The 14,826-nt window shown below is 39.8% G+C and overlaps 1 protein-coding gene across 1 annotated transcript in view; it reads left to right on the top strand.

Moving 5' to 3' along the window:
• The window catches only part of TRAPPC9 (trafficking protein particle complex subunit 9), a 352,653-nt gene that overhangs the window by 110,314 nt on the left and 227,513 nt on the right, over window positions 1-14,826 (top strand). Inside the window, exons 18-19 of the mRNA XM_063131169.1 lie at window positions 2,171-2,313; window positions 7,587-7,697. Of these exons, the coding sequence (XP_062987239.1) occupies window positions 2,171-2,313; window positions 7,587-7,697 (254 nt within the window). The remainder of the gene's footprint in view (window positions 1-2,170; window positions 2,314-7,586; window positions 7,698-14,826) is intronic.

The raw sequence follows: 14,826 nt of genomic DNA, 5'->3' as shown, positions 1-14,826 counted from the left end.
ATTCTCTCAGTATTTTAACACTTAATTTTAACTTAAATTTAAATTTTACTGTTTTAACTCTGTATTTTAATTTTATATCAATTTTGCTGCGTGGTTTTTATCCTGGTTGTGCTTTTCATACTGTGTTTTGTATTCTCACAATTACAGGCTTAGAGATAGTTGCTGAGAAGTAACCACTCAGCCATGGAGGCTACTTGGAGATCCAAGTAGCCTCCATGGCTGAGTTTGTTACTTCTTCAATATACCATGTTGTCTGTCTATATGCCAGTACAGTCCATAAACTCAGGTACATTTTTAAAACAGGAGGTACACACTAAGATCTGTGGGAAAATCACAGTGAGTAGATGTGGGTGGGATGGTGAGTGAAAGAGAATATCAGGGATACTTTCAACCAGATACTTTCAAAACAACCTGTTGGTTGTTTTATTATGGTTTTAATTTTTGTGAACCGCCCAGAGATCTTCAGCTATTGGGCGGTATAAAAATATAATAAATAAATAAATAAATAAGCATGGGTACTGCTTGATAGAAGCTGTAGCTAGTTGAGCTTATTCAACCTGAGAAAGAAACAAAAGGGGATTGCAAATATCTTTAGGATCCAGGACCAAGGTGAGCTCAAAGGATGATTTTGAAAAATTTCCATGTTATTCCAGGAAGCAGGTAAAAGGTTATAGCTAAGGCATTGTGTGTGGAAGATTTGGTGCTTCTACTACTTTTTTTAAATCCGTCTTGGGTTTGCAAAGAATGCTGCTCTGGGTAGGAACAAGGAACCCATGGTTAAGGGTGTTTGAATCTTGGCCAAGAGGCTTGTTTAGTTTTTCTGAGATTTAATTGTTCTCTGCTTTTACTTGTTGATTTCGACTTTTATGTTTGGTTACAATACAAGTGGTTCTGGGGTAGAGCAGTGAACCACCCAGAGAGCTTCGGCTATTGGGCGGTATAGAAATGCAATAAATAAATAAATACTTTGGGAGTAACAGAGAGCTTCCAGCAAGAATAGCATCAAGGGGAGGGGCTTCCCCTGAACTCCCAGACCTAGCCTAAACCTCACCCACTCTGGAACCCCTAAGAACACAAATGTACAGAACTTTAAACTTTAATTTTAAACACATACATACAGCAGAAACTAAAGTACAATTCAACAAATGTTAAAGCCCATCCTCATTTCCATATTTACTCATCCACTTCTGCTCTCCTACCTCTCAGTACAACAACCTGCTCCAAATCCAGATTCCATACAGCAGACTCCAAGTTGTGCTGAAAATCAGTATTTCCTGCTGCAGTATTTTGTAAATTTTGGGGGTGTGGGTGGACCTTGACTAGTTTCCTGTATAGGATTGTGCTGCTAGAAGCATACATAATTAGCATTCATAAGTTCATAGGAACTTGTACTTCTGTTCAGCTATTCTAATGGAATACTAATTAGTCTGTGGCACATCTTACCATAGAAATATGTGATTTTAAAATTTTCAAGAAACGTATATTCTTCTCTAAAGAAGTGCCTGAGTTTGCTTTCCTTTCCCCCCTCCTCCTCCTCCCTCCCAATCCCCTTTCCTTTTGTGTCATGTCTTTTAGATTGTAAGCCTGTGGGCAGGGACTGTCAAGAAATACTTTTGTAAGCCGCCGTGAGAGCCTTTTTTGGCTGAATGGCGACATAAAAATCCTTAAATAAATAAATGCCAATTGTACACCCAAAAAGTTTTTCTAGTTTGCCTCTTGTTGTGTAAAAGGTCCCATAAAATAATTAAGCAGTGCTTGACTCTGTTTATTTTTCAGGAAGATCTGGGATGATTTGTGTTGGAATGTTGACAAAAGTACATTATATGTTTAAGGTATAGGCTTATGGAGGAGAAAGGAAAAACTGACTTATCAAAAAAGTTTATGTGAATTATTGAATGCAGCCCACCAGACATGTAATTGCCCTCTCTGAGGAGCTTAATAAATCTTGTTTTTGTTGCTTGCCTGGGGTTTCTAGGTACCCGCCACATTGCAGTGTGATGGCTGAGGGGCTGCATTTGCCTTGATGTATCAGACACTGTGCAGACCTGTCTTAGATCATTTTTTATTTTGGTTCAGGAGATGAAGCTACCTAAACAGTTTGGAAATCAACTGCATATGACAATGTAGAAAAATACACTTGATTTAATCTTTACTACTGTTACTTTTCTAGACATTGGAAGCTATCTTGAATTTCAAATATTCAGGCGGTCCCGGACATGTTGATGGTTATTACAGGAACTTGTCTCTGGGGCTTCATGTGGAGGTGGAACCATCTGTCTTCTTTACACGTGTCAGTACCCTGCCTGCAACAAGGTGTGTTGTTGATGATTTTTTTAAAAAAAGTTTGTTATTGAGACAAGTATTTCTCTCTATAAGCAAATGATGTTAGTACAATAATACTGAAGCTTAAAACCAATAGTGAAACAACTATTTCATTCCTGCCAGAACCTGAAGTAGATTACTTTACTACTGCTGTTGCATATTCTCAGATTCCAGATATCAGCCACTGTACTCAACAAAGGCTGGTCAGCATTATAGGGTGACCATATGAAAAGGAGGACAGAGCTTTTTAAAGTACTTATTAAATTGGTTTGTCGATTTCAGTCAAAGTTAACACTTCCATGGAATACAGTGCAGTGTTATATTTTACGTAATATGTAGTATCCAGCATAAATACCAGTATTTATCAAACCATTTAGTTGTGAGTTAGCTGTATTGCCCCTCAGCAGCAGACTTGGGCCACAAGTATAATGAAGAGATAAACTTTTTGAAAGCTAACAGCAGATTGTCCCTTCTTTAAGCAGTGGAAACTACTACAATGATATCCAACAAAGCTCTGACTGTATGTGGAGAAGAACTGCGTGCTGCTGGTTTGGATTATGGCCTTGGTCATATAAAATCATGTTGTGGTTATGCGTTTTGTTAGAGGTCAAGAATCTTATTAAGTCCTTTGCTGACCTGGGTTCAGATATATAATGGGTAAATAAATCTTTAGGTAGGGAGTGAGTATATTGCCAGATTTTTAAAAAAGAAAATCCTCCCTTTTTTGTAAATGGGTGTTTGCTATAGAAGCATTAATGCTCTTTTATCTTCAAATGTTCCTTACCTTTTATACTGTCAATTATATTATATATTTCTGGTTCTGAAGATAAACTTCTTGCTTTCCGCTCGTGATTCCTTCTATTGGTTTCCCATCATCAATACAAAATATATCTCATTCATACACTTCATTAAAATGAAAAATAGTAGGAATTTATTTGTCCATAAACTTATGAATAGGTGTCGTTTAAAAACAACAAATTGTTTCTTGATTATCGATCCACTGCCCACGCAAGACGTTCACTGGCTTTAGTGCTACAAATTACAAAACAGAGTTTTCACTTTTGATTTCTTGTTTTAGTCTAATGTAATTTAATGTTTCTTAAAATCACACATTTGTATAGGTTTTGAATACTTTTGGACATTTACATAGTTTTTGCTTTTAGTTATTTACAATATCCGTTCTCTGTTTGTCAACATCAGTCTTCAAAACAACTTTATAAATAAAACAATAGTTTTTATGAGATAATGATTGCTTATTGGGCTAACCACATTGCTTTATTTTTATTTTTATTTTTTTATTTATTGCATTTTTATATCGCCCAAAAGCCGAAGCTCCCTGGGCAGCTCACAAAAACAAAAACCATTCAAAGTATAAAACAAACAGTATAAAAACATGATATAAAATACACGTTAAAAAGTGATTAAAAACATACCACACATGATTAAAACATCTTTAAAACATCCTTAAAACATTCTAAAATTTCACTGGATAGGCCTGCCGGAATAGATCAGTCTTTATTGCTTTTTTAAACTCTAAAAGACTGTCAAGTTGACGAATCACCTCTGGCAGGCCATTCCACAATCTGGGGGCAGCAGAAGAAAAGGTCCTCTGGGTAACAGTTGTTAATCTAGTTTTTGCTAGCTGAAGTAGATTCTTCCCAGAGGACCTGAGTGTGCGGGGCGGATTGTACGGGAGAAGGTGATCCCGCAGGTAGCCTGGACCCAAACCATGTAGGGCTTTAAAGGTAATTACCAACACTTTGTACTTCACCCAGAAACGAATTGGCAGCCAGTGAAGAGATTTTAAAACTGGTGTAATGCGGTCACCTCTAGGTGTACCAGTGACCAGCCTGGCTGCCATATTTTGGACTAATTAAAGTTTCCGGACTAGGCACAGAGGTAGCCCCATGTAGAGTGCATTGCAGAAGTCAAGCCTTGAAGTTACCAGTGCGTGCGCTACCATCTTTAGGTCTGCCAACTCTAGGAAGGGGCACAGCTGGCGTATCAGCCGAAGCTTTGAAGTGGCTGTGTCAGAAAACAATCATCTGTCTTCCTCCTCACCATTTCTCTCTTAGCACATATGCTTGTGCTTGACTATTTGTTATATACTCGGACTGCTTGCACTCTGTCTGGTTTAATCTATCCTAACCATTATTTTTCCAGTTTCTTTACCCCTTTAGCTCTGTCCTAATCGTAATGCAAATAATTTAAAATGCACATACAGTTTAAACGTGTATATTCACAGGAAATGTTGTTACTGACTCCCTGTATTTAACCCATCAGTTACTGGCGCTACAAAGCTCCCTAACTAGATCCTAAGAAATAACCGGTTCAAACGCTAGTCCTCTAATATGGTTCTTGTGACTGGAATCGCTGCTTTCTGTTTCCCACACTGTTTATTGTTATTAAGTCAGCTTGTTGACCATTGGTCTTCACCAAAACCTTACGCAGAATTGTCACTGAAGATTCTAGTTCTTTGTTCCAAAGGGGTGACTCCAGGTGCAAAGAGCTGTGGCAAGGCCATAATCTTGACACCAGTGCCATTAGTTGTTCTGGTCCTGCACCATCATCGCTTGGAGCAGCGGTTCTCAACCTGTGGGTCGGGACCCCTTTGGGGGTCGAATGACCCTTTCACAGGGGTCGCCTAAGACCATCGGAAAACACATATTTCCGATGGTCTTAGGAAACTGTATTGACTGAACTATGTCATGTATCATCTTTTGTATTATTAAAGCTATTGTTATGTATTATTTTCATTAGCAAACCATCCCATGACAATGGATCGTGTAGAGAAGAATGAAAATAATTTTATGGTTGGGGGTCACCACAACATGAGGAACTGTATTAAAGGGTCGCGGCATTAGGAAGGTTGAGAATCACTGACTTGGAGGATTACTCCTTGTCCCTTTGGGACAAGCCATCCTCGCCGGGCTTTCTGCTACTTAGCTCCCAGCTTTCCCACCTGTTCTAGTTCATTTCCCCAGTCCAGTTCACCTGCTTAACCTGTTTTTCCATCTCTCTGCCTTTCAATTTCCAGTAAGAAGTACACAGACATTCCTGTTCCTAGTTATCACATAAAGATTTCCTTAACAAAATTAGTCTTTTTCACAGAAGCAGTGGCCTTTTAAAATTTATTTTAGTATTCGGTCATGGAACCATTTGTCTCAGTAGTTACAGTGCTCGTGAATGTTCCAGGACATCATGGCAGCCTAGCCAGTGGCTTGTGAGGGGCAGGCAAAAATGTAACAGAAGATAGCCAGTGCTTGGCTTATGTTTATGTCATCCAGTATGCATATAAACAAAATACCTTTTATTGTGGCGCAGAGCGGTAAAGCAGCAGTTTCTGCAGCTGAAACTCTCCCCACGGCCTGAGTTCGATCACAGCGGAAGCTGGTTTCAGGCAGCCGGCTCGGGTCGACTCAGCCTTTCATCCTCCCGAGGTCGGTAAAATGAGTACCCAGTTAGCTGCGGGAAAGGTAATAATGGCCGGGGAAGGCAACGGCAAACCACCCCGCTATAAGGCCTGCCAAGAAAACGTCAGCGAAAGTTGGCGTCCCTCCAAGAGTCAGTAATGACTCAGTGCTTGTACGAGAGGTTCCTTTCCTTTCCTTCCTACATATATATCCTGCCTTTTCCTCTAAAGAACCCAATGTGGCGTACATAACCCTCCTCCTCTCCATTTTATCCTCACAACATCCCTGTGAGGGAGGTTAGTTTGCTTCATGGCTACGTGGGGACTAGAACCAGGGTCTCCCAAGTCCCAGTTCAACACTTATACTACTACATCACACTGACTCTCAGTGAATATGGTTCATATATAATGAAATGCAACATCTTTTGCATATGGAGAAAAAAAATGGTGGAATTCAGCGGTTTCTCCTTATGGCAAAAGCCCAACAAATCTGCCTCTTTCCAAACTGAAGTAGACTGTCATTTGGTTCAATGAAATTTTATGAGTTTCTATTTTAGTGTTACTAATGAATAAAGCAATAGCACTTGCCTCTCTCATCTCATCTCATCTCCTGTACTCTATTGAATTTAGTGGGGTTTTTTCCCCTTTTTTTTATTCCCGTGATAAATGTTTTATACATTCATGCGCTTATAGAAAGTTTTTCAATGATTAAAGATTTTATGAAGTTATGATAGCAGTGCAATAGATTTTCATTCTTTAAAGATTTGTGCTTTCTCAAAATGACTGAGTAAACTTAGAAAATGTCAGACATGCTCTTGGCTCACTTTGTGACAGAAGTATATTTTAAAACTACCTCAGAATTAAGAAGTTAAAGGGCATTGTGCGCTCAGTCATCCAAACCTGAGTTATTTAAACCCCAACATCACATGGTGACACCATACATTCATTCTATGCCTTACTGAACCTTGAATCAGTGCCATCATCTGGTTCCAACCACTAATATATTAAAATCCTCACTTAAACGTGTACATTCTTTCCTCTGCTATGCTTATTGTAAGTACAACAAGGTGATCATTAATAGGGCTGTGCACCCCCTCCCCGAACCGCTTCAGAGTCTGATCCGAACCTTCTGAATCGGGCCTGAAACAGTTTGGGTTAATCCGGACCTCCGCCGATCCTCTATGGAACTGGATCCAGAGCGAGATCCAGAGCTTAGGATTGATATTAGGCCGCCAATTTGCCCCCCCTTCCCCACTTAATTTCCTCCACAGCGGACGGCGGAGGAAGGTAAGTGGGGAAGGGGAGACAAAATGGGGGCTTAATAAGTCCCCCTTCTCCCCTTACCTTGCTCCGCCGCCGCACGGACCGTGGTGGCGGTGACGGCCCCAGGTAAGCCCCCCTCCTCCCACTTATCTGCGTCCGTAGTGGTCCAGGCAGCGGCTTCAACTGCGGCCCAGGCTTCAAGCTGGAAGCAGGCTGTGGCCTGTTTCCTGCCTGAGGCCTGGGCCGCAGTTGATGCCGCTGCGCGGACCGCTATGGACACAGGTAAGCCCCCCTGCCCCCTTACCTGACTCTGCTGCCGTCGCTGCATGGACTGCGGTGGCGGTGCTGGCACCAGGTAAGCCCCACCTCCCCCCCACTTACCTGCGTCCGTAGTGGTCTGGGCAGTGGCTTCAACTGTGGCCCAGGCCTCAAGCTTCGCCGGGCTTTCTGCTACTTAAAAATGAACACTGACTTGGTTGGTGTAAGCAGCGTAATGCCAAAGCAGAGGGTTTATAATAATTGCCTAAACCATAGCTCTACGATAGATTATTAACCTCTCAGTACTACTTCTTTTTATCTCTTCAAATAGTACCCGCCAGTGCCATCTACTCCTTGATGTGTTCAACTCAACAGAACATGAACTCACAATTAGTGCAAAGAACAATGAAGATCTAGTTCTGCATGCTGGGGAATGCCAACGGTAAGTTTAAAAACTTAAGTTCAGTGAGGTGTTGCGTTTTTTTCATTCAAAGGTACAAAATGGATGACACCTCCCTAAAGGATCGGGTCCGTAGTTTGGGGGTGCTCTTGGATCCAGAACTGTCACTTGAGGCACAGGTGAACTCAGTGGCAAAGAGCGCCTTTTATCAGTTTAGGTTGATATACCAACTACGCCCTTATCTGGACAGAGATAGCCTAGCTACAGTTATCCATGCTCTGATAACCTCTCGCTTGGATTACTGCAATGCGTTATACGTGGGGCTGCCTTTGAAAACGGTCCGGAAGCTTCAGCTGGTACAAAATAGGGCAGCCCGTTTACTAACAGGGACTGGCCGGCGAGATCACATTACGCCAGTCCTTTTACAACTTCATTGGCTGCCAGTCCAGGTCCGGGCCCGATTCAAAGTGCTGGTATTGACATTTAAAGCCCTAAACGGTTTGGGGCCAGGTTATTTGAAGGAACGCCTCCTCCCATATGTACCTGCCCGGACCTTAAGGTCATCTACAGGGGCCCTTCTCCGTGAGCCCCTGCCAAAGGAAGTGAGGCAGGTGGCTACTAGGAGGAGGGCTTTCTCTGCTGTGGCACCCCAGAGAGGTCCGCCTGGCGCCTTCACTGTACTGCTTTCGTCGACAGCTGAAGACCTTTTTATTCTCTCAATATTTTAACACTTAATTTTAACTTAAATTTAAATTATACTGTTTTAACTCTGTATTTTAATCTTATATCAATTTTGCTGCGTGGTTTTATCCTGGTTGTGCTTTTTATACTGTATTTTGTAATTGTGCTTTTAACCTGTTGGTTGTTTTATTGTGGTTTTAATTTTTGTGAACCGCCCAGAGAGCTTCGGCTATTGGGCGGTATAAAAATGTAATAAATAAATAAATAAATAAATAAGTGAGAATTGAACTCCTGACGCTGTGAAATATAAAACAGTTTTATATGACTGTTTCTGTCTAAAAGCCCTACGTCTGTTTTTAAAACATAGCACCAGTAGGGCATTTTAGCTCATGTAGTTGCCTAGAAGACTTGGATGTCAGAAACCAAAATTCAATGTTAGTTTTTCCCCCAACGTGTTCCTGACTCCTCTCTTGTTCTACCCCTAGTATCAGAAATTTTATTTGAGATTGTGGTTGAACTTTTCAACCAAAGATTCCACACTTATTCTCATTCACATATCATAATATTATATTATATGTGTGGCGTGTGGCGCAGAGCAGTAAAGCAGCAGTTTCTGCAGCTGAAACTCACCCCACAGCCTGAGTTCGATCCCAGCGGAAGCTGGTTTCAGGCAGCCGGCTCGGGTCGACTCAGCCTTCCATCCTCCTGAGGTCAGTAAAATGAGTACCCAGTTAGCTGGGGGAAAGGTAATAACGGCCGGGGAAGGCAACAGCAAACCACCCCGCTATAAGGCCTGCCAAGAAAACGTCAGCGAAAGCTGGCGTCCCTCCAAGAGTCAGTAATAACTCAGTGCTTGCGCGAGAGGTTCCTTTCCTTTCCTTTAGTATTATGAGAATGACTCACAGGGAACCTTAGGCTTGTGCACTTCCATGTTTTGTTGTTGTGCAGCTGCAATGAGGAGTTTGGATGCTTTGGATCTTAACTATGGCAGATGAATTTTAAATCAAAGAATGTTAAGATGTTGTGATTGTTATTTTGATATTGTATAAGTTTTATATGCTCTTTTAATCAGTTTTATGTTTTTGACTTACATTGTATTGTTGTATTTAATGTTGTTCCCCGCCTCAATCCAGAAGGAGAGGTGGGTAAGAAAATATTGATGATGATGATGATGATGATGATGATAATAATAATAATAATAGAAGAAACAAGTCATCTTCAAGCTATGGCTTATGAAGCTAACTAATTTGATCAAACCATAGTTAACATTAGAGTTTAGGGTTCAGATGACCTGTTACACTCTGGTTAATCTAAGATGGAAGCGGAATCTCCTGATCTTCTTGCAGCTGAGCTGAAGGACGAGAGGAGAGGGATGAGCATGCAAGCCCAAGGCTTGCTGCCGCCTGTCCTCATAAAACTATGGTTTAGCATAGCTTTTCTCAACTTAGGACTCTCAGATGCGATTGGACTACAATTCCCATCATACCCAGACAGTCTTGATAGTTGGAGTGGGTGGGAGTTGCAGTCCAACAACATCTGGGTATCTGAGGTTGGGAAAAGCTGGTTTAGCATTATATGTGAAAACTCCCATTAGTGTCAGATTTGTTAAAATGCTACCCAACAAGAATTTTTGTTTAGGATTGTAGCAGTTTACAGGCATTGCATATAAAAGTGTTATAATTACAGTCATTATCACTTCGGCTTATTGTCTTGATATTGTATTTACAATGTGTTTTTAATGAAGGAGTTCAGAGTTACCATGTATGATTAATAGCCATGTATGATATATAGCCAATGAACAAGTGTTACATGCAGACTCACATTTAGTAATGTATTATGCTTTGCTCTTGATTATCAAATCATAAAAATCATGTTTCATGATAACCATTTGTAATTAAAAGTGGAAGGTATTAGATATATTATTTTACCTAAATATTTAAATTCTGTGCACAGATCGTCTGGCATTGAACTACCTCATTACTGAAAAGATTTATCAGAGTGATGATCTGAGTAGATCAGCCCTATCATTTGTCTTTTGTGGTTCACCTCAAGTGAGCTATGAAAGTGTTTTTTATGGATGTGTGGTAAACAGATTTCAGGGACTAACTGGAAAAGTCATTATACTTGATATTTCTTTTTTTTAAAAGAAGGTTGTATCTCCTGCCCATTACATACTCAAATGCTTTAACATCAACCACACTGCAGCTGCTACTAAATAAATGTCTATCCAAGTATAGGGGAGAGCAAAGGGGGGCGGGGAAAGGATCTACTTGAGTTGATGGTTTGCCCACTTTTGTCTGAATTGCTTTCACTTCTGAATTTTTATATAAAAACATCCTCCATTCAGACAAAATAGCTGGTATTGTGAAAACTGAGGTCAACATGTAACACATTTTTCTAAAGGTATAGCCAATAGTATATTTTATAAAGAGAGAAGGGAAGTAGTTTTCTTTCCATTGCCAGCTAAAGACCTTTTTATTTTCTCAGTATTTTAACGTCTAATTTAACTTAAATTTAAACTTTGCTGTTTTAATCTCATATTTTAACCTATATTAATTTTTGCTGTGTGGTTTTATTCTGGTTGTGCTTTTTATATCGTATTTTGTATGTGTGTTTTAAATTTGTTGGTTGTTTTTATGCTCTTCATAGTTTTGATTTTTGTGAACCGCCCAGAGAGCTTCGGCTATTGGGTGGTATAAAAATGTAATAAATAAAATAAAGTAGTACTATTTAAGAAAGGAGTGGACTGCATGCCATTACCGATTAGTTCCTTTCCTATGTTTATTTATTTTGGAATGATAAAGTATTTTATTTTTCTAATCTGGAAAAAAAAAAGTTAACCGCTTTGGGCACAAAAAGGCTAGCTGTGTGTATACTCTGAAAGAGTCTTTGCAATTTCATCTTATTAAGGATTATTAAGGCAAAGTGAGCAGTCAACTGCATTATCATCACATTTTATGGAAATGTTGACACAATTATATACCTTGACTTTTAGGCATGCCATCCTTGTAGTTTGTTTTCCTCTCTACTTTAATGTGAACAGATTATTTCTTTGATAGTATATAAAAACACTCAGATAATTTTCCTGAGCGGTTCCATTTGATTAAGAAGTTGGCAGTGTGTTTCTAGCCAAGGGCTCTGCGACACAGTATGCCAGAGGTGGCACATAAATATTATGCTGCTATAAATTGAAAAGGGCTCATTCATCTCCCCATTGTTTATGGATAATATAATAAAATATTGGCTCATCTGTGGCCATCTAGGAGAGAGAACCATTTGAAGCAATGGTTATTCTAATATGATTTATACTGTAATTCATTAGCAAAATTTGCACGGGTATCAGTTTCTAAGTGGCTGTGGCTCTTTTGGGAGGATAACTTTGAAAATTGATTAAGGGTCTGTAACAAATTATGGAACATCGTTGGGAGTTTTCTGGAAGCAGTATGACCCTTGGGCTGTCTCAAAGTTACTTTTCACCATGTAACTTTCCTTTGAGACAGTCACCTCAATGTGGAACTCATTCTTGCGAAGAGGATTTAAACCATTCCAGATCATTGAGATTTCTCAGTGCGTCTTCCCCTGAATTATCTATATCCCTTTCCTGAGCAAATTTTGCATGTAATAAATATTTTCTGTAGTGTTTAGGGATGTTCAGGAAACACATAATAACAACTGGTTATTTGCTGGGTCTGTGACCGAATAGCCAATGTGTTGATTTTTCACACAGATCTTGAGAGCTGTTGTACTGCAGTGGCTAAGAATATGAACTGGGAAGTTTTCTGTTCAAATTATACCCCAGTCTTGAATTCACTAGATGGCCTTAAGCCACTGTGTCTTAGGATTTAGTTCCCCCATTTGTAATGTGTAGATCAGCCATGGTCTACTTTGGAGGGTCTCCGGGCCCAATTTTTGTCCACCAGGGGCTCCACCCACACACCATCTTGATGACACAGTAATTCTGCTTTAAAAGAAGGCACTCATTGAGCACACACCTTGTTTCTAAAGACAAATTGTGTTCCAAGAAGAATGAGACTTGCCGTCACTGCACGCCTTGCTTTGAAGGAGAAATCTGGCTTTTCTGCTGCTATGCTGCCAAAATTTGGCGGTGGCACCTTGAGTGGTGACAGGGGCTGCAAAACAGGCCAGGGAGGGCTGCATCTCACCTTTGGGCCACGTGATGCCCACACATGATATAGATAATGATACTGTGACTAATCTAGTTAAGTTATTGGAAGAATCACTTAGATAATAAATATGGAAGCACTTTAAACATTTAAAATGTGCTAGATAAATGTAACGGGGCACAAATGATGATGTCAACTAGTCCCTGGTTGACAAAGGTGCTTTCTACAAAGGTGCTTTCATGCAGGCCTTTATTTATTTAAAAAGAAAGGTGAAATACCTTCATCCTTCTATAAAGAGCCTCTTAATTGGCTGTTTGAGGTTCCCATGTATTTTTCCAGTACATCTCCTGAAGTCATATCAATGAAAGCAGGCTTGTTGTATGTAAACATGAACAAATTTACATAACTTGCAATAACATACAGGTGTATGTTAACGTTTTGAAAGCTTTGAAATATTATTTCTTGTTCACAGTAACAGGAGAAGCACCAGTGGGAGATTGTATGACATTTCCTGAAGAGTCTCTGTGACTCGTTTTCAGTCCTGATTACAGCAGCTTTGGTTTGTTTGTCAACAGTACTGTGAGACTAAAGAAGTGTTTGCAGTTTTCCTTCTGTACATATTACGCTATCCAATAAAGGTGTCACCTAGAGCTCTTTATAGAGCAAATATTAACTGCTATGCAAACCCCTTCCCTAAAAAACACAATTCACTGTCAACATTTAAACTATGAGCACGTACTCTGTCTTTAGCTTGCCTGCTTTAAGCACAAAGAATATAATTTTAGGCCATTCAGGAGAAGCACCATCTCCTTCTCTCTGATAAATATTAAGTGTCTCTGATACGCTCATATTTTGAATATTTGAATAGAACTGTGACAGGAAGAGAGGTCTTTGTTTAATAGCTGTAATTGTTCTCTCTGATTTACCTGTCTTGTGTTGCCAGAAATGGAAGTGATCTAAGGCTAATATCTGCTAATCCAGAATACCTCTGTGTGACTTATACAATAATGCACCATCTCCATTTTTAAAATAGTATTGCATTCTTTTTTCTCTCTCTCTTTACTTAGGCAGTAATGATCTTTTTTCAGATGTCAATGTTTGCTCAGGTTTTCTCATTAAGCTTTATAATGGAAACCTCTTTTTAAATAGGAACCTCACAAAATCACCTGATATGCATTTATTCTATTGCTTTTGAAAACTTTGAGATATGTAGAGAAGGGAAGATTTTAAAGCATTAATTAAACAGAGGAAAAATGAACCTAAAATGTCTTAGTACAGCTCAGTGTATGTTCATTCCAGAATGAACATTCCAGAATAGGAATGAACATACTTTAAAATTATGAGTTTTTATGCAGTCAGTGGGTTAAATTGAATGTTGCCACTTGTGTGATGGACCTTCCCCTTGCTTTTATCTTCACTGCAGCCCCTTATATGCATGCCAACACTCTGGGGCAGATTTGGAGGTGCATGGGGGGGGGGGCTGCAGAGAGGGTGGGGAATCTGTTCATGGGGGCTGCAGAGAGGTTGGGGAATTCCATTGGCAGATGGCCAGCGTTGGATAAAAACCAGTATTTTATTTTATTGAAGTAGGTTTTTCCCTTTTAATATGGGAGCTAAGAAATCTTTGTGTGGATATACCAGTGTGTAAGGAGATTTTTCTTGGTGGTCTTTTTATTTTTAAGAGATACTGAACACAGGCTGCTTGGAAGCGTGTGGTTCTTGCAATACCTTGCATCAATACTTCTTAAACTCCCCACTATGGTAGGTGAAAGGAAGATCCGGACATAGACACCCATAATGATTGACTTCACAGACTCACAAACTTAATGAAACTGTTATAGCAATTTAAGAAAGTTGAACAAACACACAACAACCTCCATTCAGCAAAGCAAATTAAAAGAATATACTCACAAGTCTGGCAAATTTCTGGAGAACAAGATTTTTGCTAAGACAAACACAGACAAACACACCCACCCACCAATGATGACAGCAACAACAACAAGACTCATACTGACTCTGCAAAGGAGCTCTTCTCCGCAGATGGACTTCCATTTCTCCCAGGCAACCAAGGAGTCACTGAGGCCTACATGCTAGGCTCAGAGCAACATTAAGATGTCATGCCTGAGGGAAAGGAAAGACATCTTTGTCCTCTGTGTTCATACTTAAATATCCCTCTCAAAAACAAAGACCTCCTTCCTAATACATATTAATTTATCCTAAAATAGCTGTCTATTGGTCCATGTCAGCAATTGAGATCATCCTCTTCCCAGAATGTTCCATCCTTTTTGACATCAAAACTAGACATTACTTCTGCTTTTTATGTGGTCAACTGTCTGGTCTACTCTGTCCTTATGGACACAGGGATT

Source organism: Elgaria multicarinata, chromosome 7, assembly GCF_023053635.1.
Source record: "Elgaria multicarinata webbii isolate HBS135686 ecotype San Diego chromosome 7, rElgMul1.1.pri, whole genome shotgun sequence".
In the NCBI taxonomy this organism is placed as follows: Eukaryota; Metazoa; Chordata; class Lepidosauria; order Squamata; family Anguidae; genus Elgaria; species Elgaria multicarinata.
This window is presented reverse-complemented; position numbering and strand designations above follow the sequence as displayed.